Here is a 24,582-nt window from a genome sequence, read left to right as displayed (position 1 = left end):
ATTCTCCCCTTGGGAGCTGGGCCCCGGGACCAGCCAGGCCTGTGTCTGGGGGAGCCCCGAGTGAAAGCGGCCAGTTGTGCCGCTGCCGCCACCGGCCTCACCTCTTGTCTTTCCCTCCTGCAGGAGGACTGTATTGCCCGATACAAGCTGCTGGTTGAACTGGTCCAAAAGAAAAAGCAAGCGAAAAGCTGAATGTTCACTGTCGTTTTCAAGAGGGATGACTTTCAAGATCGTTGGCAGACATTTGCATTTTGTACCTCAGTATTTCTATACGTCATGTGCCTTAGTAGAATAAAGAAATGAATGTGCTAAATTACCGAAGCCAGGTACACGGGCGCTCGTAGATTATCTTAGCCTCTCCTCAACGCAGCGGACCTCCTGGAGCGTAAATCCCGTGCTTTCTAACCGCACGCACAGTGTAGGTAGGCCTGGGAACTGTCGAATTTGAGTGAACCAATGTGTAAGAATTAAAAATGTGTTTCAAAGAAACTGACCAAAGAACACCGCAGTGAACTGCTATGTTGGGGGCTGAGAAACAAGAGGGGGAAGGGAGAGGGGGAGGAGACCAGCACACAACGGACCAGTACTGGTTGGTTTTAAGAACTGTGTGTTTGGTGTTTTCTTAATGTAATGTAAAAAAAGTCCCTCCGCATGACCTATGTTGAGTGGCACTATCTCCTCAACTGATAGGATTCCCAGAAAGCATGTAGGAGTTTTTAGGAAGTGATTCAATTGGGTCTGAGGTTTTAATACCTAAAATCGCTATTTTAAAATGTTGCTTATCTACTGAATTATTTTTTGTCCAGATATTTTCTTCCTATACTTATTTTTTAATTAATCCTTTTATTGGGGGTGAACTACTTCTTATAGTTGGTATTTGAACCATCTTCTTCACCTTAACATTATTGTAGACTACTGCCCCTCCCACCCCCCAACTCATCTGAAAGGAAGGCTTTGTCCAGAGCCGCCCATGCTGGGAACAGACTCTGGAGGCCAAAGATGAGGCCCGGACAGTGGTTGGGGTTGAGAGGGGACTTCAATGGCACCACTCAACCTCCCGTTATATAAGCAGCATCAGTGGACACAAACACACGACGGGGCCCCGCCAGCCTCCAGGAAGGCGTTCACTCAGCCTACCTTTCCTGCCCGCTTTTTGTCTCTGAAACACAGCACTGTGTCTAAGAGGAGGGGCTCTGCAGGCACAGTGGTTCAAACACTCTGGCTAACCAGTGGTTTGGGGCCACCAGCTGCTCTCTGGGGCAACCTGAAGCAGCTGCTTCTGTAGAGACCACAGCCATGGAGACCTTAAGGGCTGGTTCTACCCTGTGCCACAGGGTTGCTACATGTTGGGATTGACCCCACAGCAGAAGGTTTGGGGGGCAGGGGTATCTTTTAATGTCCCCATGGGTGGGTCCACCAGGTGCCATTGACCTAAGCTGCTGCCCTCCTCACCGCCCCTGGGTGACACCTGGCCTGGCCTCAGCCTTGCACTTTCAGAAAAGGGCAGAGTTTGAGTCAGTGATCCACATCTGAATCCTGGATCTGAAGGCAGCCGAGTCCAATGGTGTGGCTTCTGGGCGTCTTGGCTGTCTAGGGGTGTGGGGCTGTGGGGAGCTGCCAGGATGAGAACATTAAGGGTCCCACTCAGAGCTGCCCCCTCCGCCTAGTCTTCACCCCACTCGGACCTTATGCAGATGCGGAAGTAGCATCATGACTTCCAGCTGGACCTGCCCCCACCACCACCACCACCATGGTGCCCGCTGGCCCGGCCCCGAGTGCTCCGACCACCCTCCCTGCAGACAGATGAGTGTACAGGGGGCGTGTGTGTGTGTGTGTGTGTGTGTGTGTGTGTGTGTGTGTGTGTAGGGAGGGGGTCGCCCACACCTTCCTGGATGATCCAGTCTGTTATTGTTTGCCCCGCCAGTTGGTTTACACCACTTACAGCATCTGTCTTTAGAACCCAGTCACGCGTTCGATTTTGCCCCGGCCAGGTAAAGCGGGGCCTGCCCGAGCACCATGCTCTCCCCGCCGCCAAGCCCTATTCCAGATGGATCTAGGTGTGGGGAAGTACAGGCTGAGCAGTGCGCCCTCCCAACTGCACGCCCTGTTTGAATAATGCTTGACTATTAAATTGACCAGCGAAGGGGCCACACTGCTTACTCCTTACATGCTGATTCTTCTGCCAAACTGGCTAGGAGAACTGCTTACAAGCCTTGAACTTACCTGCATATACTCGGCAACAGCCCCACCCCGAACCCTAACTCACGTCTTGTCGCCTGGCTGATGGCAACCCTGCTGGAGAGAGGGTAGAACCAACAGCTCCCGCGGGCTTTCCAGACTAACGTTCACATGAGTAGTAGGCCTCCTTTTTCTCTCTCGGAGCAGCTGGTGGTTTCAGCTGCTGGTCTTGTCAGCAGCAGCAGCACAACACAACCCCCAGAGCCCTTCTGAAACCCACACCTGATGCGCCTAGGAGGAGTCCTGACAGCTACCCAAAACGCCTGCATCCGCCAGCCACGATGTGGCTTCCGAGCGCCCTGGCGGCCTGCTTTGGTCAAGATGGACAGCCTTGGACCCCCGTGGGGCCGCTTTGCTCCATCTCAGACTCACTGGGGTTGTAACCCCACTTGAGGACATTCTACTTCAACTGGAATATGACAGCCAGTAGGTGTATGCTCACTGGTGTCTTTTCGAATGCAATTTCCAATTTCAGATCAAAATTGGGATACGCTTCCTACTTAAAATGTCTCTTGCTGCAGAACTTGCTCTTGGTAAGGGGCCAACCCCACCCCCTTACACCAGAACTAACGCTCTTAGATACGACATCCTCCATCCCTCCTTGGTCTCACTGTGATGAATCAGTTCTCTCTCTAGAGAGACTTTTTTCCTAAGTATAGTATTTCCCTGTTAATTTCCTCTTAAAACTTGTTCCAAAGGCTGTGTGTGTTATGAATACAAAGGACTCGAGAGAGGTCATGTAGCGCTTACAGATATTGGGGCTCGTGGGTCAGAATCAACTCGTGGCAGTAGGGAGGACACAAACAGGAGGACTGGCTCTCATGCTGGCCAGGACCGCCTCAGCCGACCCCCGTTGCCAGCCCTGGGCTGCTGAAAGACGGCCAGCACCGATGCCCCCACAGGCCTGAGGGATCCCAAACTCTCCCAAGCGGATGCCGACGAGGCTTTGGCATACCTTTTGCTTGCTTTCGGTATCGCCGGCTTTGGGGATGGAGGTGTTTTGCCCATCTCGACCCCTAGCTCCTTCAATGGCAAGAGTGAGTCGACGTGGTGAGCATGGACCCTGACCAGGAGCTCCTGCCACCGGCTCGGCCCTCTGGCTGTCCTCGGCCTCTGGGCCCCAGAAGACATGGAGGCAGTGGCTTGTGTTGGGGCCTCACGGGGGGCCTCCGAAAGTACGGTGCCTTTAGAGCTTACAGTTTTATCCTGAGTTTTCACGTACACTCCCACCCCACTTTCTTGCAGAATTATGAACCTAAAACAAAGCCCACTTTCCAAATATCAGCAGAAGACCAGCTGTCAGTTATCTCAGGTGCAAAATCACTTCTGAGCACGCTGAGCTGAGGCAGGCCGGACAGCGCTAGTTACAGAGGGCAGTCTCACGGGACATTCTGCAGGCCCTCGCCAGGGGCCAAGGGCCCCTTGTGCAGCCTGTAAATGGGGTTCATGTGGCGGAAGTCCAATGTCTGGCCACCAGGAACTGCTGTCCCTTCAGTGCCTCAGGGAGGTGACGTACTTCTGCCTAATTCACCTGTCACTCAGAAGCCACACCTGCAGCCTGGAAGCCAGCTCCTGTTTTGGCAGTGATTCCTGCCCCCTGGGTGAATAAACTACTTGGCCTTGGAAGTGATTCCCTGGGGAGCTGAATTATTACCCTGTAAACCTCAGAGACTACAATTATTTTCCTCTGATCTGGAAGGAAAAGGGCGTTGTGTGAAATGGTAACAGAGAAAGCGCCTCAGCAAACTGGTTCCCATGCAGGAGGCAGCAGCTACTGTCTGAAGCAGCAACGTCTCTAAGAAAGGGGGAGCCCCATCCTGGGGCGCTGAGGGCTGAGAGGGGAAGTACAAGCCCCACCCACAGGCCAAGCCAGATGCCCATATAGGGCAGGGCACCTAAGAGGCAGCTGAAGCAGCTCAACTGGCCTGCCTCACATTTCAGTACCTGCCCAGGGAAGCCAATGCTTCGGAAAGATTCTGGAGGCATGGTGACCCGCCCACCTGGAGCAGGGGTTGGTTCCTCAGTCACTGTCTCCTGGATTATCACATGAGCTTTAGCTTCATAAAGCGTTTTTTTCATTAGACTGTGTGAGGGATAAATGGCTCGGTGAGCCTTGCCTTGCTTGTTCTGTGCCTGTTTAAAGGGGTACACTACCTGTGGGATGCCTAGCCTGTGGACTGTGTCGCTGTAAGTTGAGGTCCCTTTAAGCCCACGCGATTGGAATGTTCATCTCTGGAGCTGGGGACCGACAGTTGATGACAGTTGGTGATTTGCCGTGCTGTTTGCTGCCTGGATATATATAGCCCAGCTCTCTCTACAGAAGGGGACTGGCAACTGGCAGCTCTCAAGCCTAAAAGGACTGCTAGTGTCTCTGCTTTATCCTTTAACTGTTAATTTCTTGTATTATCTATCTGTATATAATTTAACGGTTCATTTCTTGTATTATATATATCTTTATAGATATATTTATATATAATTACTAGCAATCTGGTCTTGTCTCTCTAGAGAACCCTGTCCAACAAATTTTGGTACCAGGAGTGCTTCTTAGAGAAATAAACCATAAATATGGCTTTCCAATCTGATTAGTCTTGACGTGGATACGTCTGCTACCCGTACTAATCCATGGTGTGAAATAGCAAAGATAATACCTAAAGTAGCACCACCGGTAGATGACGAGCTGCAAAAAGGAGATGCTCTAGGTGATCGTATGTTTGATATTTTCCAGGAGTTTTGTCAGGATGACAAGTATAGGGAAGCTGGTTGGCTGGTCCTTCGTACAATGGAAAGTGTGATTGAGGAGAGGGATGATCTCAGAGCCTCAGAAGCACGCCTCAGGTGCAGACTAACAGATTTCAAAACTTCCATCTGTGCTACAAAGGAGAGCCTTCTCTCCTCTACTAAAAGAGCTGACATTGCTGAGAACCAGGTCCAGAGTCTCATTATACGAGTGGCTGAATTACAACGGCAGAATTGCAGATCTAGAGTAGTGTCTGAAACCAAAGTAAGGGCATTAACTGGGAAAAGTTCGGACCCTGAAACATGGGATGGGAACATATGGGCTGATGATCCAGAAGAAGAGGATATTGAGCCCTTAGAAACACCTGAGCAGATTAGCCAAACTATTCAAGTTGATGTGCCACGTGGGGCTGCATCAGTAGCATTACCTGAGGAAGATGCCTCGCAAGATATTGCTGAGAGCACCCAGGAAACACCCTCACCACCCATTATTTCCACTAGACCTGTCACTAAAATGAAGTCTCAGAAACCTCCTAAAGGTGAGGTTGAGAGGATTATCCAAGAAGAAGCGCACTACACACATAAAGACCTGCTTGAGTTCTCAAATACGTACAAGCAAAAGCCTGGAGAATTACCCCTGGGAATGGTTACTCAGGGTGTGGGATACTGGTGCACGAAATGTAATATTAGACCGGTCTGAGTTTCTGGATATGGGACCCCTAAGCACAGACTCTTCTTTCAATGTCTCTGCAAAGACAGGCTAAAAAAGGATCTAAGTCTTTATTTGGTTGGTTCAATGAAGCATGGACTGCCAGATGGCCTAGATTAGACCAACTTGAAGTACCTGACCTACCTTGGTACACTGTAGAGGAAGGCATCCAAAAGCTTAGAGAAATTGGTATGTTGGAATGGATCTATCAAGATATTCCCATAGACCCAAAAAGGGGGTGTCCTGAGAACATACCCTTTACCACAACCATAAGGAACAAGTTTGTGAAGTGGGCCCCAGCATCTCTTAAGACTCCTGTAATTGCTATTCTGTGTGCACCAGGATTAACAGTGGGCACTGCCCTAAGCGAACTCCAACATTTGCCCACGATGGGGCTGATTGGTCCCCGTGATGGTAGAGGGCAGGTGTCAGCACTGAATCAACAGTCAGGGTGGGCGTGGTTATATTAGACAACAAGTTTTCAATAATAATCAAAGCAACCTGTCTCTTGTGGAATTATGGCAATGGCTACTTAGCCACGGTGTCCCTAGGAAAGAAATAGATGGGAAGCCTACTAAATATTTACGTGATCTGTACAGGCAAAAGAATGGTAGAGCAGGTGAACGGCAGAATAGACAGTCACGATCGCTCAATCAATTCCCAAACCTGAGCCAGTTTACAGAACCACAACCCCTTGAATGAAAGGGAGGCCGGGTCCCTTGTAAGGAGGACCCTGCTACATCACTGAAGGTTTATACTGTTAGTCTTTCTTCTAGCCTTCCCCAAAGGGACCTGCGGCCTTTCACAAGAGTGACTGTTCACTGGGGGAAAGGAAATAATCAAACTTTTCGGGGATTACTAGACACCGGCTCAGAACTGACACTAATTCTAGGAGACCCAAAATGTTTCGAAGGCCCACCAATCAGAGTGGGGGCTTATGGAGGTCAAGTTATCAATGGAGTTTTAGCTCAAGTACGCCTCACTGTGGGTCCAGTGGGCCCCCGGACCCATCCTGTGGTTATTTCCCCAGTTCCAGAATGCATCATTAGAATAGACAAACTTAGTAACTGGCAGAACCCCCATATCGGATCCCTAAAATGTGGAATAAGGGCTATCATGGTAGGAAAGGCCAAGTGGACACCATTAGAACTGCCATTACCTAGGAAAATAGTAAACCAAAAGCAGTACCGCATTCCTGGAGGGATTGCAGAGATCAGTGCCACCACCAAAGACTTGAAAGATGCAGGGGTGGTGATTCCTACTACATCCCCATTTAATTCACCAATTTGGCCTGTAAAGAAGACAGATCGATCCTGGAGAATGACACTGGATTATCGTAAACTTAACCAGGTGGTGACTCCAATTGCAGCTGCTGTCCCAGATGTGATTACATTGCTTGAGCAAATTAATACTTCTCCTGGTACATGGTATGCAGCTATTGATCTGGCTAAGGCCTTCTTCTCAATATCACCTTCTTAAAGGGCCACCAGAAGCACTCTGCCTTCACCTGGCAGGGGCAACAATATACGTTCACAACTCTCCCCCAGAGGTACATAAACTCTCCTGCCCTGTGCCAAAATTTAGTCTGAAGGAACCCTGACCACCTGTCTATTTCACAAAATGTCACACTGGTCCATTATATTGATGACATTATGCTGATTGGACCCACTGAGGACGTATCAAAGACTCTAGATTCATTGGTACAATATCTGCGTACAAGGGGTTGGGAAATTAACCCAACAAAGATTCAGGTACCTTCCACATCAGTAAAATGTCTAGGGGTCCAGTGGTGTGGGGCATGTCGAGATTCCTACTAAAGTGAAGGATGAGCTATTGCATTTAGCGCCCCCAACGACTAAAAAGAGGCACAACGCCTAGTGGGCCTCTTCGGATTTTGGAGGCAACATATCCCTCATTTGGGTGTTCTACTTTGACTTACTTATCAAGTGACACGAAAAGCCTCCAATTTTGAGTGGGGCCCAGAACAAGAAAAGGCTCTTCAACAAGTTCAGGCTGCCGTGCAAGCTGCTTTGCCACTGGGACCATACGATCCAGCTGACCTAATGGTTCTAGAGGTGTCAGTTGTAGATAAAGATGCAGTGTGGAGTCTTTGGCAGACCCCTATTGGTGAATCACAGCATAGACCATCCTCTGCAGACAACTACTCCCCCTTTGAAAAACAGCTGTTGGCCTGTTACTGGGCCTTAGTGGAGACTGAACGCCTCACCATGGGCCACCAAGTCACCATGAGGCCTGAATTACCTATCATGAACTGGGTATTGTCTGACCCACGTAATCATAAAGTTGGACGTGCGCAGCAACACTCCATTATTAGATGGAAGTGGTATATACGAGATCATGCCAAAGCAGGACCTGAAGGGACAAGTAAGCTGCATGAAGAAGTGGCCCAAATGCCCACAGTCCCCACTCCTGTCACATTGCCTCCTTTCTCCCAGTCTGCACCTATGGCCTCCTGGGGAGTTCCTTACCATACTTTAAGTCATGCTTGGTTTACGGATGGCTCTGCACAATATGCAGGTGCCACTCGTAAGTGGGCAACAGCAGCACTACAGCCCCTTTCTGGGATCTCCCTAAAGGACAGTGGTGAAGGGAAATCTTCCCAATGGGCAGAACTTCGAGCAGTGCACCTGGCCGTTCAGTTTGCATATAAGGAATAATGGCCAGATGTGAGACTATATACTGATTCATGGGCTGTGGCTAATGGCTTGGCTGGATGTTCAGGGAACTGGAAGGACCATGATTGGAAAATTGGTGACAAGGAGGTGTGGGGAAGAGGTATGTGGATAGACCTCTCTGAAGGGGGCAAGAGAGTAAAGTTAATTGTATCTCACGTGAACGCTCACCAAAGCATTACCTCTGAAGATGAGGGCTTTAATAATCAAGTGGATAAGATGATATGTGCTGTGGAGACTGGTCCTCCTCTTTCCTCTGCCACTCCTGTTATCGCCCAATTGGCACGTGAACAAAGTGGACATGACGGCAGGGATGGAGGTTATGCATGGGCACAGCAACATGGACTTCCACTCACCAAGGCTGACCTGGCCAATGCCACTGCTGAGTGTCCCATTTGCCAGCAAGAGAAACCAACATTAAGCCCAAGATATGGGATAATTCCTCGGGGAGATCAACCAGCAACTTGGTTGATTACATAGGACCACTTCCATCATGGAGGGGACAGTGTTTTGTTCTTACTGGAACAGACACCTACTCTGGATATGGATTTGCCTTCCCTGCACGTGATGCTTCTGACAAAATTACTATTCGTGGACTCACAGCATGCCTCATCCACCGGCATGGCATCCCACATAGCATTGCTTCAGATCAAGGAACCCACTTTACAGCAAATACAGTGCGGCAATGGGCCCATTCCCATGGAATCCACTGGTCGTATCATGTTCCTCATCATCCTGAAGCTGCCGGCTTCATAGAACGATGGAACGGGCTCCTAAAGACACAATTATGGCGCCAACTAGGTGGCAACCACTTGCGGGGCTGGGGCAATGTTCTCCAGGAAGCTGTATACGCTCTAAACCAGCAGCCAATATATGGTGCTGTGTCTCCAATAGCCAGAATTCATGGGTCCAGGAACCGAGGGGTGGAAGCTGGAGTGGCACCACTCACTATTACTCCTAGTGATCCACTTGCAGCATTTTTGCTTCCTGTCCCAGCAACCCTGTGCTCCTCAGGCCTGCAGGTCCTGGTCCAGAAGGAAGGAACTCTCCCACCTGGAAACAGCAGTGATTCCACTGAACTGACAGCTGAGAATGCCCTCTGGACACTTTGGACGTCTCATGCCTTTGGCTCAACAGGTCAGGAAGCGTGTCACCGTACTAAGTGGTGTGATTGATCCTGATTACCAAGGAGAAATTGGACTGGTGCTACCTAATGGAGGTAAAGAAGAATATGTCTGGAATCCAGGAGATCCCATAGGCCGACTCTTAGTGTTACCATGCCCTGTGATTAAAGGAAAAGGTAAATTACAGCAACCCAATCCTAACAGGACTTATAATGACCCAGACCCCTCAGGAATGAAGGTCTGGGTCACCCCGCCAGGCCAAAAACCACAGCCAGCTGAGGTGCTTGCTGAGGGCAAAGGTAATACAGAATGGGTAGCAGAAGGCAGTTCTACCGATCAGTTACGACCACGTGATCAATTGCAAAAGCGAGGCTTGTAATTGTCAATGTATTTTCTTTGTATGTGATTATTGCATATATTTCCTTTGTTCAAGTATGATATGTCAGATATAATTTGACTCAGTGTGTTTTCATCTATATGTATGAAAGATGATTGATGGTACGTATAAGTGTGATTTCATTAATATCTGGAAATTATATAAGTATGTATTGGTAAAGAATTGTGTACAGGTGCCAGGCTGGCAAGGGGTGGATTGCGACAGTTTATTGTGCCAGCCTGGCCGATAAACACAAGTAGGATTAACTGAAGGGCAGAGGGATAAATGGCTTGGTGAGCCTCGCCTTGCTTGTTCTGTGCCTCAATTTAAAGGGGTACAGTACTTGTGGGATGCCTAGCCTGTGGACTGTGTCGCTGTAAGTTGAGGTCCCTTTAAGCCCACGCGATTGGAATGTTTCTCTGGAGCTGGGGACCGACAGTTGATGACAGTTGGTGACCTGCCTTGCTGTTTGCTGCCTGGGTATATAGAGCCCAGCTCTCTCTACAGAAAGGGACTGGCAACTGGCGGCTCTCAAGCCTTAAAGGACTGCTAGTGTCTTGCTGCTTTATAATTTAACTGTTAATTTCTTGTATTATCTATCTGTATATCATTTAACGGTTAATTTCTTGGATTATATATCTATCTTTATAAATATATTTATATATAATTACTAGCGATCTGGTCTTGTCTCTCTAGAGAGCCCTGTCCAACACAGACTCTTTAGAAAAACTCCAGTTTTACAAGACGCAACAGACCAAGATCCAGGTGTCAGTGATGACATCGTTTGTGGTGTGGGAGTTCACGTTGCTTAGCTAAATCAAGGTCAGCCGCTCCTCGGCTTCCTACTGTCAAGAGGAAGGACAGTCCTGGGACTCACGGGAGCTTCCTCCACTGCCCTTCTGAGCTGCCGTGAGTTGGCGTTGGTGTACCAATGGAATGCGGACTGTGTTTTGTTACTACTTAATAAATATGAACTTTAAAACAGTACAGTCTCAAATCGTTTTTAGCAGACAGCCGGGGCTCCAGTCTGTCTCACAAAGCAAGCCAGGATCACAGTTAAATAGCTAAGTGTCTTCAGATATTTGACCTCAGTTTGCCCTTTTAAGAGGGTTGGCTTCAACTGCTCCTGAAAATGTTCTATTTGGCTAAATTAGTAGGTCTCATCTTCAAAATCAACTGGACAACTGGTGTGGTTGTCATCTCAAAGCTGGAATTGAAAATGTGAAAAATGTTGCCTGAAGTTGTCTTAGCATAATAAAAATGAACAAATAAAATCCCAAACCCAATGCTTTTGCGTCACATTCTGCCTCAGCCACCCTTTCCGGTTTCCAGGGCTGTCTGTCTGTAGTACAGATGCAGACTGCACAGCTTGCTCTCCTGAAGCCGCGGGAAGGAAGGCTCGGACCGGGAGCTTCCAGGGTGGGTGCCAGACTCCTCCTCGTAGCAGAGAAGGGGCTCCTGGGGGGGGGGGATAGGGAGACGTGCGCACATCACGTCCTGAAGGTGAGACCGGTCAGCTCCAAACCCTACACCTGGCCTGTTTTGCCACCATGCAGCCTCTGGAGGCAAAGGGCCCTGCTCCTCTTCCAAGTGAGCGGAGCTGTGAGCAGAGGCCACATCAACTCTCCAGGGGGAAAGGCTTGCTTGCGTGGGTGTCAGCCAAAGAAATGATTGACTCAAGGGGGCATGGTGAGGAGGGAGGGAGGAGGAGAGAGAGAGAGAGACCCCTGTCTGCACTCTCTCTGCCCACCTCCTTGGGAACAAAACGGGGCCCGCTCCATCCCACCCCCGCAACCTCATGGCTTTGCCAGCGTTCATTACCACCTGCCCAGCAGGTGGAATCTATGATTCCAGAAAAGGAAAGACGGGCTTGGTGATGTCACCCGGGTAGATTCCCTGTCACTCCACTGTCCTACAAGGGCGACTTCTCCTTCAGAGACTGCACCTCTAGGCCTCTGCTGTGCCTTCTGCTCTGGGCTGGATGTCCCAGAACCAAGAAGTTACTAAGTACCAGGTCCTTACAGGTCATGTGAAGCAAGTCCTGCCTGCTTCATCTTGGACCAAGAAAAGCTGGGGTGCTGAAGGCCAGCAGGGAGAGCTTAACGCACGGCCCACCGTAAGCCCAGGACTACGCAGTCCCGCCTGTGATTCGATGTCAAAGCAGCACACCGGGGTCACTGGCAGGGCTGCCTGCGTCACAAGATGGACGAGGCTCTCGGGCACCATGCTAGGTCTTGGCACAGCACTCGTGACAGGAGTCTCCATACACAAGCTGTGAGCCTTCAGCTAACAGCTCAGGAAGGCACAGGGACTTCCCAGGGGGACATGAGGGATGGTGCCCCAGGTGCTGAGGTCGGGCCAGTTGGGCTCTGGAACCTTCTAGCGTGGAGTGGCCTGAGCACAACAACACAAAGATGGCAAGTTAGGGCAGGGAGAGACGCTCAGCACGCACACATCGGTAGGGACGTACAACTCAGAAGCCTGACGTGTCACAACCCACCCATTAGAGCTGGCGAGCACCGTCACGGAGCAAAGGATCGCTCAGCCCGCGCTGGTCGGGGCGCAAACCTAGGCCCCGCCACTTTAGAAGGCAGCCTGGCAGTTTCCTAGAGGGCTAAGCATAGGCTTACAGGTGCTCCAGGCAGGAAAAGACGCGCACATTGCTAACCAGCGGGGGTTCCCACCCTGACGTGGGGTTGAAAAGGCTCAGCTCTCAGTGAAACGCCCCGCGGCAGCAGGGGTCAGGGCAGCAGGGTCAGGGCAGCCAGACTTCTCTGTGCCACACAAGGAAGTCGACCCGGGATATGGATGCACTTCTCACACCCCTCACGACGGCCACAACAGGGGGGGGGGGGGGCTAGTGCCAACTCTGGGTGCCAGTTCGTCATGGCGCACCCAGACTAGTTCCCTTGTGACACATGTGCCACGGGAATGTAGGGGGCTAACAGAGGAAGCCAGACGGCCTAACAGTCTGCTGAGAACCAAAGCTCCATGTTTGTCCCAGAACGGACTGTGTCAAGTTCTGACCCAAGACCGAGCCTCTAAAAAGCGCCACACGGACAGAACAGACTGCGCCTTTGTCATAAACCAGCCAACAAGAGCGGCGCCGCCCGTCAGGGGCCACCTGGAGCCATTTCCAGGAACCCGCTGACGACCACAAACATGAGCCAACCTTTCCAATCCCCCTTAGCCTTGCATGGCATTTAAAGGTGTTAACCCCTTTTCCCGGGGGCTGGCGCACATTACAGCCTCGGCCCAGGCCGACACACTGCTCTGCCTCAGCCCGTCTGCACCAAGGCAGGTAATCAGCTTTGCCGTTTGCAACTCACCTGGCCTCGTGAATGAACTGGGTCGCTTCTCTGAAGGTGACAGAAGCAGGGCGGCAGGGGTGTGGGGGTAGACAGCTGCGCAAACGCTGGTGGGAGCTTGCTCGGACGGCTGCCAGGGGCAGCAGGATGGCTGATCCCGGACACGGCCGCGGTGCCCTAGCAGACAGACGCCCTCCCGATGAAGCCGCCTGCCGCGAAGTGAGAAACACACCAGGTGTGTCTTCTTTGGTCCCTGGTCAGCCAGCCTCCGCTCGCCCCGAGCACCTGAGTGGCCCATTTCAGACCCAGGTGCTGTTCTAACTGTAGGTTTTCCAAGGGCACCTTCACATCTGACCTTTCAAGACCTTACTCCCAAGAGCCACTGTGTCTCAATTCTTTCAACTTTCTGCGGCCTCCAGTTCTTTCTGGAACGACGGGGATTCCGGTTCCTCCCATCCCACCCGGTCTCCAGGCTTCCTCTGCTACCTGCTCTGCCGTGGGCCCTCATAGCACACCAACAACTCTAACTGCCTCCACCTGCCGGATGCTGGCCCTCTGCTTCTAGAGCGCTGACGCGGCGATGGCCGAGCCGGGATCAGCGCTGCCCGGGGGCCACGGTGCTCCCAGGCTTGGCCACAGCCTCTCCCAGGCTCCCTCACCAGGCAACCAGAGGTTCAAGTCTGTCCCCCTCCGCCCCGCCCCCCTAGTTGAAAAGCAAGATGCTGCCACCTTCGGGTGGGCTGACTCACCCACCACGGCCCCCTGGGAGCAACAGCATGCGGCACCGCCTTCTCCAGCACAGCTGTCTCCACGGCGGCCAGGTTGGAGCCCAGGGTTGCAACCAGTGCACCTCGTCACGAGGCAAATCACGAGACAATGCGTTCAGAGTGCCGAGCTCATCAACTGCCTGTCTCTAAACATGAGTAAAACACGTCCTGTCCTCCTCAGTTACTATCTCCAAGGGATCCAAACTTGCCTTTTCCCCCAGGCTCCCCTCTCCAGGTAATCTCACCTGAAGGCTTCACTCACATGAGTTTAATCCCAAATGCAAGCATTTCCATTTGCCCCCCCCCCCCGTGTCCAGGCTGCCCGGTGAGCAGACGCTTCCATGCAAAGAACACGCAGCACTCAGCCACAGACAAAGGACCCCGGAGCAGCCACGCAGGAAACCAGGGGCTTTCTCGGGGTCCTGGAAGCTGTACGGGACCTCACGGAGCTCAGAAAGGTACAGAACCACTGGGCGCTCCAGACCACTCCCAGTGCAGGTAAGGAGCGAAGACAGAGGGTAGGTTTTCAATGACTAGAGACTGCACAAACAAGTCACACTTGCAGCGTGAGTGTGTTGTCTGGAGAGGCGGACACCAGCGCAAGGAGGCAGGGATGCGCCAGCTGTTACTTCAGAGGAATGATAACGAACCTTTCCCAAATCATTCTTCGCTGTTGTATTCAAGTCTGTCTAGGAACCTAAAATTCACCACTTCATGAAACTGATCACCTGTAATGAGTTTTCCTTGCCCACTGGGATCTAGTGCAGTCAAGTACACTGCAGCCCACAGCAGAGGGACTGCTCCATGGAGTGTCCCGGGCCGAGTCGTTCCGGTAGACTGGCACAGCTTTCCTCTGCGTCACTGTGGGTTTGAACCAACAACCTTACAGCTGGCAGCTGAGTGCTCAACTACTGCACCACAAGAGCTCCCTAAGCCCCCACCACGGAGGCCATTTCCACTCAGATTGAGCAGAGCTGCCTCTTCAGGACCAGAGAGGCTCCTCTGTGTCCCACGGGGTTGGTGGGTTTGAACTGCTAACTTCTCAGTTCATAATCCAGTGCTTAACCCCCAGTTCCACCAGGACTCCAACCCTTCATAACTGAGAACAAACTGTGCAGAGACCCGTGTGTTCCGGTTCCGAGAGTCTGGAATACACTCTGAGAAGTTCCGATTTTGAAAAGCACCAAGACACAAAATCCACTTGATAAATTTAGATTTCCCATTCACTAATGCCTCCGATCAGATCTAGCTGTAGAAAAGAGAGGGATTTGCTTTTTAACAAGTATGAACACACTATAAGTCATGTTCTCCTCCCCGCGCATCTCCACGATCTCCACGGTGACTGCCCCCCGAGGTCATGTCATAGCGTCCTCGCACCCACGGCCCACTCTGCACATGCACAGAGCCGGCACTGCGGGAGGGAGCGCGGGTACCACCGAGGCACTGCCTCAGAGCACGGCCCACCACTGCTGCAGCGGCCTGCGCCTTCAGCTTCTCCCAACAGGCATGGCACAGTTATAAACATTTATAAATTTTATTAACAAAACTTTGTACATTCTCTTTAATACATGTGGAATTTTACATCTAGGTAAAATAACAACACATTCAAAATTTACCATTTATACAAATTGTTACAGAATAACCACCAGTGGGTTGTAAAATAAACCACACTGGTTTGTTTTTTTTTGTTATCTACAAAAGATTTGACTTTCTTTAAAATTCCCCTGAACATATAAAAATAAATTAATTTTACTTTCAATTAAATCTACCAATTAGAAATAGTACAAATCAAAATATCGATGTTTATCTTAGGAATTTTTCACAATACAAAACGGATTCACAAAACTTTATTTACAGAAATGAGGTAAGAACTGTGCAATGTTTAACCAAGAGACATATTGCAGAATTAGCATGTTCTTCCGGCTAATCCACAGTGGAGGTCTAATTACAGCTGGTCCTCCCACTAATGATGCACACGTTTAAGGATAGGTCAATGGTTCCACCCCAATTGTGTAATTTATGCTCTTCCGGACTGTCACGCCAGGAGATGGGCACCCCTAGTAGGAAGGCTGTGATACAGGGTTACCGTCTGAGTAAGTGTGAGAGTGGTAGGGTTTATTTGTTCAGTCACTGGCAGTAACGGGAAGTTGTATAAATAAAAATGATACCTATTCCTACCAAATCCATTCACTTAATGTGACTCATTAGTGGATAAGCAACCAGGTAATAGTTTGGCCTGAGCTATCTACAGTGGCATAGAAAGTTATTAATAAAGGCCTAACAGTGGGGAGGACTGCTGGCCCAACGCAGAAGATTCCGACTACTTGTAAGGACGCCGATAGCGCAAGCTCAGCTGTCTGGAGCCACGAGCACACAGGGAGGTGCGAACAGGCACTTGGTGAAGGCCAAACCCTACCACCAGCAGCGGCCAGAGGGGCCCCTTCTTCTGAAAGAGGTCTTTCCCTTCAAATCCATCTGGTTCCCCAGCAGCCTTAGAACTCACTGAAACACAAGGTTTCTTTAGAGAACGAGTAGGTCAAAGACACAAAAAGAACGCAGTTAGCAAGACAAAATTACCTTTAGTCGAAGCAGACATTACCACCCTAGCTTGATTGCCAAAAGTGGCCAAATTTCATTAGAAAGGAAATTTCTAAAGACAAAGCTTGCCAAGCCCCGCTTGATAATAGGTCTGAAATATTTCATCAGTAGAAGCTCAAGTAAAAGGGAAAAAATGTCTTGGTCAGTTTCTTGACATCTGCGTTAAGATCAAACTCACACAGCAAGCACAAAACAACCCAAACAAAAGAGCCTGTTTCATTTTCCAATTGGTACAAATCAAATAGTTGTAAATGGATTAAGTCTTCAGTTTTCCTATGCATGTCTCCAATTTGTAACAAAATTAATTGTGCATCAACTACATAATTTCTCTCAGGTTGATAAAAATCATTGCATGTAAATAGTTACACATTGACAAAAATTAGTTACTGAAATTCTTTCGAAGTTCAAAATATCTAGGTGGGGGGGTAGGGGATTTTATTTCAGTGCAACAAAGCAACAAGAACATTAGTCAAAGCTTACAGGAAGAGTGTCCTGGTGGCGATTCGCCCTCTGTTGTGCAGCTTGTTTCTTGTTGCATTTCCTCACAGATGACAGAGGGCTGAGAAGAGCAGCCAAGGGACCAGCTAGAACAGCAGGATGAGCGATTGCTAGACGGTCCCCAAGTGTCAGCTTTTCTCTTGAGCTACGGGCCCAGCTTTGTCACTAAGTCTCTGCAGTTAAAACAAACAACAGATTCATTAGTGACATCAATTTCTAGCCAACAGCTGAAATTGTAATGAGAAAAACTGAGGTTCATATGCTCCCTCCTTTTGCATGATATAAAGACATGAATTCTCTGGTAAACGTTTTAAAACACTAGTCAGCAGTAAAAAGGTGGTGTGCCCATCTGAGGGACAGGATTCCTAGAGAATACGTATAGAAATTATTCTCCACAATTGACTTTCCAGAAAAATAGTAACATATTATTGTAAAGAAATGTATGTTTTATGACCTATGAAGTCATGAGTTCTGACCCCTTACTACATATTACCACATATGCTCGAGCATAAGCCGACCTGACTATCCGCTGAGGCACCTTATTTCGCCACAAAGACTGCATTAAAAAAGTGCTGAAAAACTCTGCTCATACACAAGTATATACGGTAGTTAAAGGTCCTTTGATCCAGAGACTCCGTTTTCTAATCCAGTTACAAAAGGTATACAACCCATTAAAAATGAGAACCTTTGCCACTGACATGTATCTAAGAACTCTCAAATGGAGCCCTAGGGGTTGAAAATGCTAAAAAAGCTTTACTATTAACAAGACAGTTGACAGTTTGAACTCACCCAGAAACATCTGGGAAGAAATGCCTAGCAATTTGCTTCGGAAAGGCAGAGTCCTGGAAAACGTAGAGCCCGCTTCTCGGCTGCACCGAGGGCGCCCTGAGTCAGGTGCACTGGACCGCTACTGGCAACGACTGGTTGGATCTGGCAAAGATGTCTGGCTCACAGCAGGGTACCCAGGAATAGTATTTCTCAGGTCTGATTTCCCTCCATTAATTAAGCACTGCTCATTTTTAAATTGTAAATTATGTCTTCGATTAATATTGCACCACTTGTCTGTCAGTCTGTCATACTATGGTGGCTTGTATATTGCTGTGAAGCAGGAAGCTATGTCACCAGTATTTTTTCAAATAGCAGCAGGCTTGCTCACAGTGAACTGGTTTCAAGAGAGATTCCAGACTGAGAACAGACTGTGAAGAAGGGATAGGCTGTCCACTTGGGAGCAATTAGCTGCAGATAGCATGAAAACATGGTCAAATCCTGAAAGCCTCATGAATAGCAGCAGAACATCGTCAGGAAGAGCGAGTCCCTCAGGTCAGAAGGCACTCAAAATACGACTGAGGAAGAGCTGCCTTCTCAAAGTAACACCAACCATAAAGACACAGATGGAATACAGTCTTTGGGACCTTCATTTGTGGCTGGGGTATGTTTCAAAATGAGAAGAAACAGCTGTAGAGCTTGTAAAGTATGAAGTATGAATCTATGAAAACCTGTAACTCGTCAAAAATGAAACAATGCATAAAGAAGATCTGTCATAGGCCATTAGTGAGCTGAAATGTACTGGTGTTCGCCATTTTCAAGCAGGAAATCGTATGGGCTGGGAATGACAGATTCAAGAAGAATGGTGTCACTTAAAAAAAGAGATTCTGAAACTTGGTCCTAATCGCAGAATGGCTATGGCAAATGGTAGAAATTATGAAGTCAAAGAGCTGAATAGAAAATGTCATAGGTCGCCCCCAAACAAAAAATTATATCCATGTGAATGAGGGGGAGGGCAGAGTGGAGACCCAAAGCCCATCTGCAGGCAATTGGACATCCCCTTACAGAAGGGTCACAAGGAAGAGACGAGCCAGTCAGGGTGCAGCACAGCAACCATGAAACATACAATTTTCCTCTAGTTCTTCAATGCTCTCCCCACCCCAACTCTCATGACCCAATTCTATCTTACAAATCTGGCTAGACCAGGGCATGTACACTGGTGCATATAAGAGTTCACAACACAGAGAATCCAGGACAGAAAAAGCCCTCAGGACCAATAATGAGAGTAATACCAGGAAAGATAAAGGGAAGAGGGGTAGAGAGAGGGGGAACAGATCACAATGCTCTACATACAAACCCCTCCCAGGGGGATGGACAACAGACAAGTGGGTGAAGGGAGACTGGTCGGTGTTAAGACATTAAAAAAAAAATCATCAAGGGTTCATGGGGGGAAGGAGGAGAGTGGAAAATGAGTTGATACCAAGGGCTCAAGTAGAAAGGAAAGGTTTTGAAAATTATGGCAACATATGTTCAAATGTGCTTGACACAATGGATTTATGGATTGTGTGATAAGAGCCCCCAATAAAATGATTAAAAAATAGAAAGAAAAGAAAATGTCATCAGGCAAGTCGAGAAGACAAAGTAAAATATTACAATGAAATGTGCAGAGACCTAGAGTTGGAAAACTCAAAAGAAAGAACATGTTCAGATCTTCAACTGAAAGAACTCAAGGGAAAAAAAAATCCAAGACTCATGTTGCAATACTGAAAGATTCTATGGGCAAAATACTGAACGATGCAGGAAGCATCGAAAGAAGATGTCAATACAGAGCTGCTGTACCAAAAAGAGCTTGTCAACATTCAGCCAATTCAAAAGTTAGCATATGAGCAAAAACATTTGCCAAAAACATGGCTCCCAAAGTTGATGGACAGCCAATGAGACTGTTTCAACAGGCTGATGAAGCACTGGAAGCTCTCACTTGGCTGTGCCACGACATTTGGAGGGCAGCTCCTAGACCGACGGACTGCAAAAGGTCCCTATCTGTACTCATGTCAAACAAAAGAGACCTAGCAGAATGCTCAGATTATAGTACAATATCACTAACATCGCAAGTAAAATTTTGCTGAAGATCATTCAAAAATAGTAGTAGCAGTACATTGACAGGGAGCTGCCAGAACTCCCGGTTAGATTCAGAAGGGGACATGGGACAAGGGCTAACACTGCTGTCACGTGATTCCTGGCTAAAAGAAGAGAGCACCACAAAGATGTTTCATGGATCATGCAAAGGCACTGGACTGTGTGCACCATAACAAACTACGGAGCATCTAAGAATAAGCATTCCCTAATATTTCATCGTGCTCTGGAGAACCTATAAATAGCTCCAGAGGCAACTGTGCGAACAGTAGAGGGAATACTGCCTGGTGTAAAAATCAAGAGAGGTGTGCGGCAGGGTCCTATCCCCTCACCATTCTTATCGAGTCTGTATACTGAGCAACTAGGGCAACAAGCTAGACTATATGAAGAATGCAGCATCGGGATTGGAGGAAGGCTTATTAACAACAACTGGTCATATGCAGAGGACACATCCTTGCTTGCTGAAAGTAAGGAAGACTTGAAGCACTTGCTGCTGATGCTGAAGGTCGTGGACTGCAGCCTTCAGTGTGGATTACAATTTAATGTAAAGTAACATCAGGATAAACAGAGAAAAGAATAAATTTGTCAAGGATTTCACCTTGCTTGCATCCATGCTCATGGAAGTAGCAGTCAAGAGATCAAACAGTGCACTGCGTTGGATGAATCTGCTACACAAAACCTCTTTAAAGTCTTTGTGGTAGTGACATAGTCTGTTGTCAACTTGAGACTTTTAAGAGTGAAGGGGTGGAGTTTTGCCTGTCAATCAGGTCCCAGCTTGAAGAGCTCTTTGGAGGTGCTATGGAGATGAATAGCTCCCTGGGGGCAGGACACACTCACTCCCTGCGAGACATTCCTGCTGACAAGACACATTGAGGGAGCTAGCTAGCTAGCCCTGGAGCTGTCAGCACTGAGACGCTTCCACCACCACTAGATCCACAAGACTTTCCACCCACTGGCTTGTGATCTTCCTGCAATCGGTGTCATTGCATGTTTTGCGTCAGTCTGAAGGGGAATTTATAGAATGGTGTCGGATATCTGGGCTAATATCCGACTTAAGAACTTGATCTGGACCAGGCTGGGGTGTTTTCTCAATACACAATTGCTCTTTTATCTACAGCTCTTTCTTATACACACATGAATCTCCCTATATTGGTTTCTCTGGTCTACTCAGACTAGCACAGTGTTGAAAACAGGGATGTTACTGTGAGGACCTGACCCAAGCCAGGGTCTCTTCTTCCATTGCCTCATGTGCACATGGGCATTGAGTAAGGAAGACTAAAGATGAATTGATGCATTTAAATTACAGTATTGACTAAGAAAGTACCACCATAGACAGTCAAAACAACAAACAAATCCGTCTTAGACGAAGTACAGCCGGAATGCTCCTTAGAAGCAAAGATGACAACGGCTTCATCTCACATACTTTGTACATATTATCAGGAAAGAACAGTCCCTGAAGGCGGACATCATGCTTGTTAAGTAGAACTTGTGGATTTCCAAGGTAATATATCTTTACAGGAGAAGAAAGCCCTGTCTTTCTCTCATGGAGCTGCTAGCTGGTGGTTTCAAACAGCTGACCTTGTGGCTAGCAGCCTAACTCTTAACCACGATATTACCAGGGCTTCTTTACTGGTAGAGGGCAGCGAACTTGAGAAAGACTCACAATGGATCCAAACAACACCAACTCAAAAGAACCTAACAAAACCCAGTAAAAGTCAATTTGTAATTAATTCACATTTTTAACACAAGGAAAACTTAAGAACATGGGGAAAAGCCATACAAAAAAAGGATTTTCCACATTAATAGAGAAGCTTTCGGATTTCTCATGGCAGCAAACACTGAAAGGCTTGGGATAAAGACAGTATTGATTCACACACAACAGGGCAAAACAAAGCGCATTACAGATTTCATGATAAACAGTAATCCTGTTTCGTGAATTGATCCTTCTTACTAAACACAAACTAAGGTTTCTGGGCAGTAAACGTCGCCTAAGGGGAAAGTAACGACTTTTAAAACTTTTATTTCCCATGTCTCCCACCACATTCTTTCCCTTGTTCTTTTCCTGAGCTCCAGTTCATTCTAGATCTCAATATCCTTCCTCTAACAGGACTCTGCCCTGAACTGGAGTTGAGGGCAAGTCTCTATACCTCAATACAGTAGACCGACTACAGGGGGAGAAACAGGCTTAAACTGTCAATTTAGGTAACACACTTGCTAAATTACACGGGCTGTCTCTGCAAGTACACCAAGATTTCAAAATGCAACAGCTATTTTCTTTCGATTGGACTTCCCTCTATTTTAAAAACTGCTGAATTATAAAAGTCTTCAAACATTATGTGCAAATTTATAACAATGCATTCAAGAGCTGTATGAACTATCTCCGGTCCTTTGTATTTATAACATATAGTGTTTTACACAAGTTTTAAGAGTATATTTTTGGAGAAATACTTTGCCTATTTTTTTTTAAACGTCTGGAGAGATTAAACACTGATCAATCATTGAAACTTATTATTTTCCTTATATACAAAACAGAAAATATACTTACTGTTACTTTCTGACTTGCATTATCACCATGGATTGTAAGAAATGGGTTAGTGGAAGCTGTGTGAAGTGGTGGTGCCTGAGTACCTGCAAGCAGGCTGTTTATTGGTATCTGGGTTGGCCCAGGGATCTGTATTTGCTGCAATTCAGGTTGGTGGTGTTGCTGGTGGTGATGTTGTTGCATCAGTTGATAGAGAAGGGCCTGATGTTGTTCCTTAGGGAGGAAGAACAACATAGGAGGAGAAATGAGTTCCCATCAACAAAACTGAGGCCTGCCTTTCTCTTTTTAAAAATTATACATTTAAATGTTTGTCACATACATGCTGAGGCAAAAAAACGCGAATCTAGGGGGAAATTGCTGAACCACCATCTATGATAAAATGGCAATATCATCAGTAGCAGTACTATCAAAGCATACCAAACAAACAAATGTTTTTCTGTTGTAGCGATCCCAACTCGGAGCAACCCTATAAAACAGGCAGCATAGCCCACGGGGTTTCCAAGGCCGCCACACCCCTCTCTCGCAGAGCTGGCGGTGCACAACAGAGACTTTGTAGCTTACAGCTATGTACTTAACCTTTGGGCTCACAAGGTTCCAACCAAGTAAAGAAGACCTCCATTCTAATGGGGTAGCCATGATAAAGCGAACGGCAACTTGATTATTACGTCACACACCATCTGTACTTGATCTTAGAATGCACCTGCGTTAGAGCCTTCCCTTACTTCTCTTCAGATTGAAACAAGGGTGCTGTCCTGACACAGGTATTATGCGACTTACTCTTTAAAACAAGCATTTATTTCACTGAAAACATTTTCTCGGAGCTTTATTATTTGCTAGACACTGGAGTTTGGGTGCTTGAATCATGTGCGTGTGCACACTGCCTTTTTATGTCTACTACCTTCATTTCGTGGAAGGGAAGAGGCAAATTACAATGTAGGTGATAAATGCTACCTACAGGGAAGGGAAGGGAAGGCAGGAGTGTGACAGTATGGCCGAGATGAGATAGCCAGGCTCTACTTTCAAATTGGTTCCCACTGCCATGACGTTGAAGCCAACTCATACTGACCCTATAGGACAGGGTAGAACTGCCCCCGTGAATTTCCAAGACAGTCACCCTTTCTTTTTAAAGACTGTCACACTCTACAAGAGTAGAAAACCCCATCTTTCTCGCACAGAGCGGCTGGTGGTTGTGAACTGCCAATCTTTGGGATCATAGCCCTATTCATAATCACGATGCTACCAGGTACTCCCTTAAAATGATTCATCAAAGCACTGCTCATCGATTGAGATGGTAACCGTCTGAAGAAGGATTTACAGGAGATGAGGGGAGTGGGGGGAAGAATTTCGAGGCACCCAAAGACTCCGTGCAAAAGATGCAGGGCCTAGGACTCCGTGTGAGCGAAGGAATGGCGAGGAGACGTGAAAGGAGGATGTAGAACTCACTGTGGAAGGCCTTGGCTACCTTGGCTCTGCTGGTGCTATTGTGTTACATGGTTGATTTCAGTTTATAGCACCCACACGACAGAGTAGGACTGCCCCATAAGCCTTCCAGATTGGAATCTTGACAGGTTCAGATCACCAGGCCCTTTGTCCAGGGAGCTGCTAACGTTTCTGTCAGGAGCCAAGTACTTACCGTGCTGCAACCATGGCAAAGCAGCAAGTAGCGGAAAATTTTGAGGAAAAAGTAGCGGATGACTTGTGCAGTTGGAAGGAGGGAGTTGCTACCAACTGAGATGAGGAAAAGTGTGAGTGGAGCAGGTTGTAGTGGAAGATCGGCAGTTACATTTTGGGCATATCTCAGCATTTCAAATTGGGGTCCAGGTGGCGCCGTCCAGTAAGCACTGGGCTGCTAACCACAAGTCGGTGCTGAAACTCACTAGTGCTCCTTGGGAGAGAGCTGAGGCTACCTCCTCCCATAAAGATTTATAGCCCCGGGTCTCTGAGTGGGAATCAAGCCCCGGGCTTGAATGATAGAAGATTGAGGTTATATTTTATATACCTCCTAAGATATTCAGTATCAAGCAGGTGGTTAAAAATTGGAACTCAAAGTTCAAAGGCGAAGGCTGCCCTGAAGATGTACATCTGGATGTCAGCA

General features: G+C 48.0%; 2 protein-coding genes across 9 annotated transcripts in view; one reads left to right on the top strand and one right to left on the bottom strand.

Annotated features, from left to right (window-relative positions):
* Positions 1 to 501, top strand: part of DNAJC1 (DnaJ heat shock protein family (Hsp40) member C1) — a 220,398-nt gene extending 219,897 nt beyond the window's left edge. The window contains exon 12 of the mRNA XM_075552477.1: positions 124 to 501. Within this exon, the coding sequence (XP_075408592.1) occupies positions 124 to 192 (69 nt within the window). The 3' untranslated portion in view covers positions 193 to 501. The remainder of the gene's footprint in view (positions 1 to 123) is intronic.
* Positions 502 to 15,466: 14,965 nt separating this feature from the next.
* MLLT10 (MLLT10 histone lysine methyltransferase DOT1L cofactor) overlaps positions 15,467 to 24,582 on the bottom strand; it is a 229,093-nt gene continuing 219,977 nt past the window's right edge. For all 8 annotated transcript variants that reach the window (XM_075552468.1, XM_075552469.1, XM_075552470.1 and 5 more), the window contains 2 exons: positions 22,491 to 22,700; positions 15,467 to 17,220 (listed from right to left, as the gene is read on the bottom strand). In XM_075552468.1, the coding sequence (XP_075408583.1) occupies positions 17,176 to 17,220; positions 22,491 to 22,700 (255 nt within the window). In that variant the 3' untranslated portion in view covers positions 15,467 to 17,175. The remainder of the gene's footprint in view (positions 17,221 to 22,490; positions 22,701 to 24,582) is intronic.

The sequence above is a fragment of the Tenrec ecaudatus genome, chromosome 6 (assembly GCF_050624435.1).
Source record: "Tenrec ecaudatus isolate mTenEca1 chromosome 6, mTenEca1.hap1, whole genome shotgun sequence".
NCBI classification, from domain to species: Eukaryota; Metazoa; Chordata; class Mammalia; order Afrosoricida; family Tenrecidae; genus Tenrec; species Tenrec ecaudatus.
Note: the sequence above shows the minus strand (reverse complement) of the source record. Positions and strands in the feature narration are given on the sequence as shown.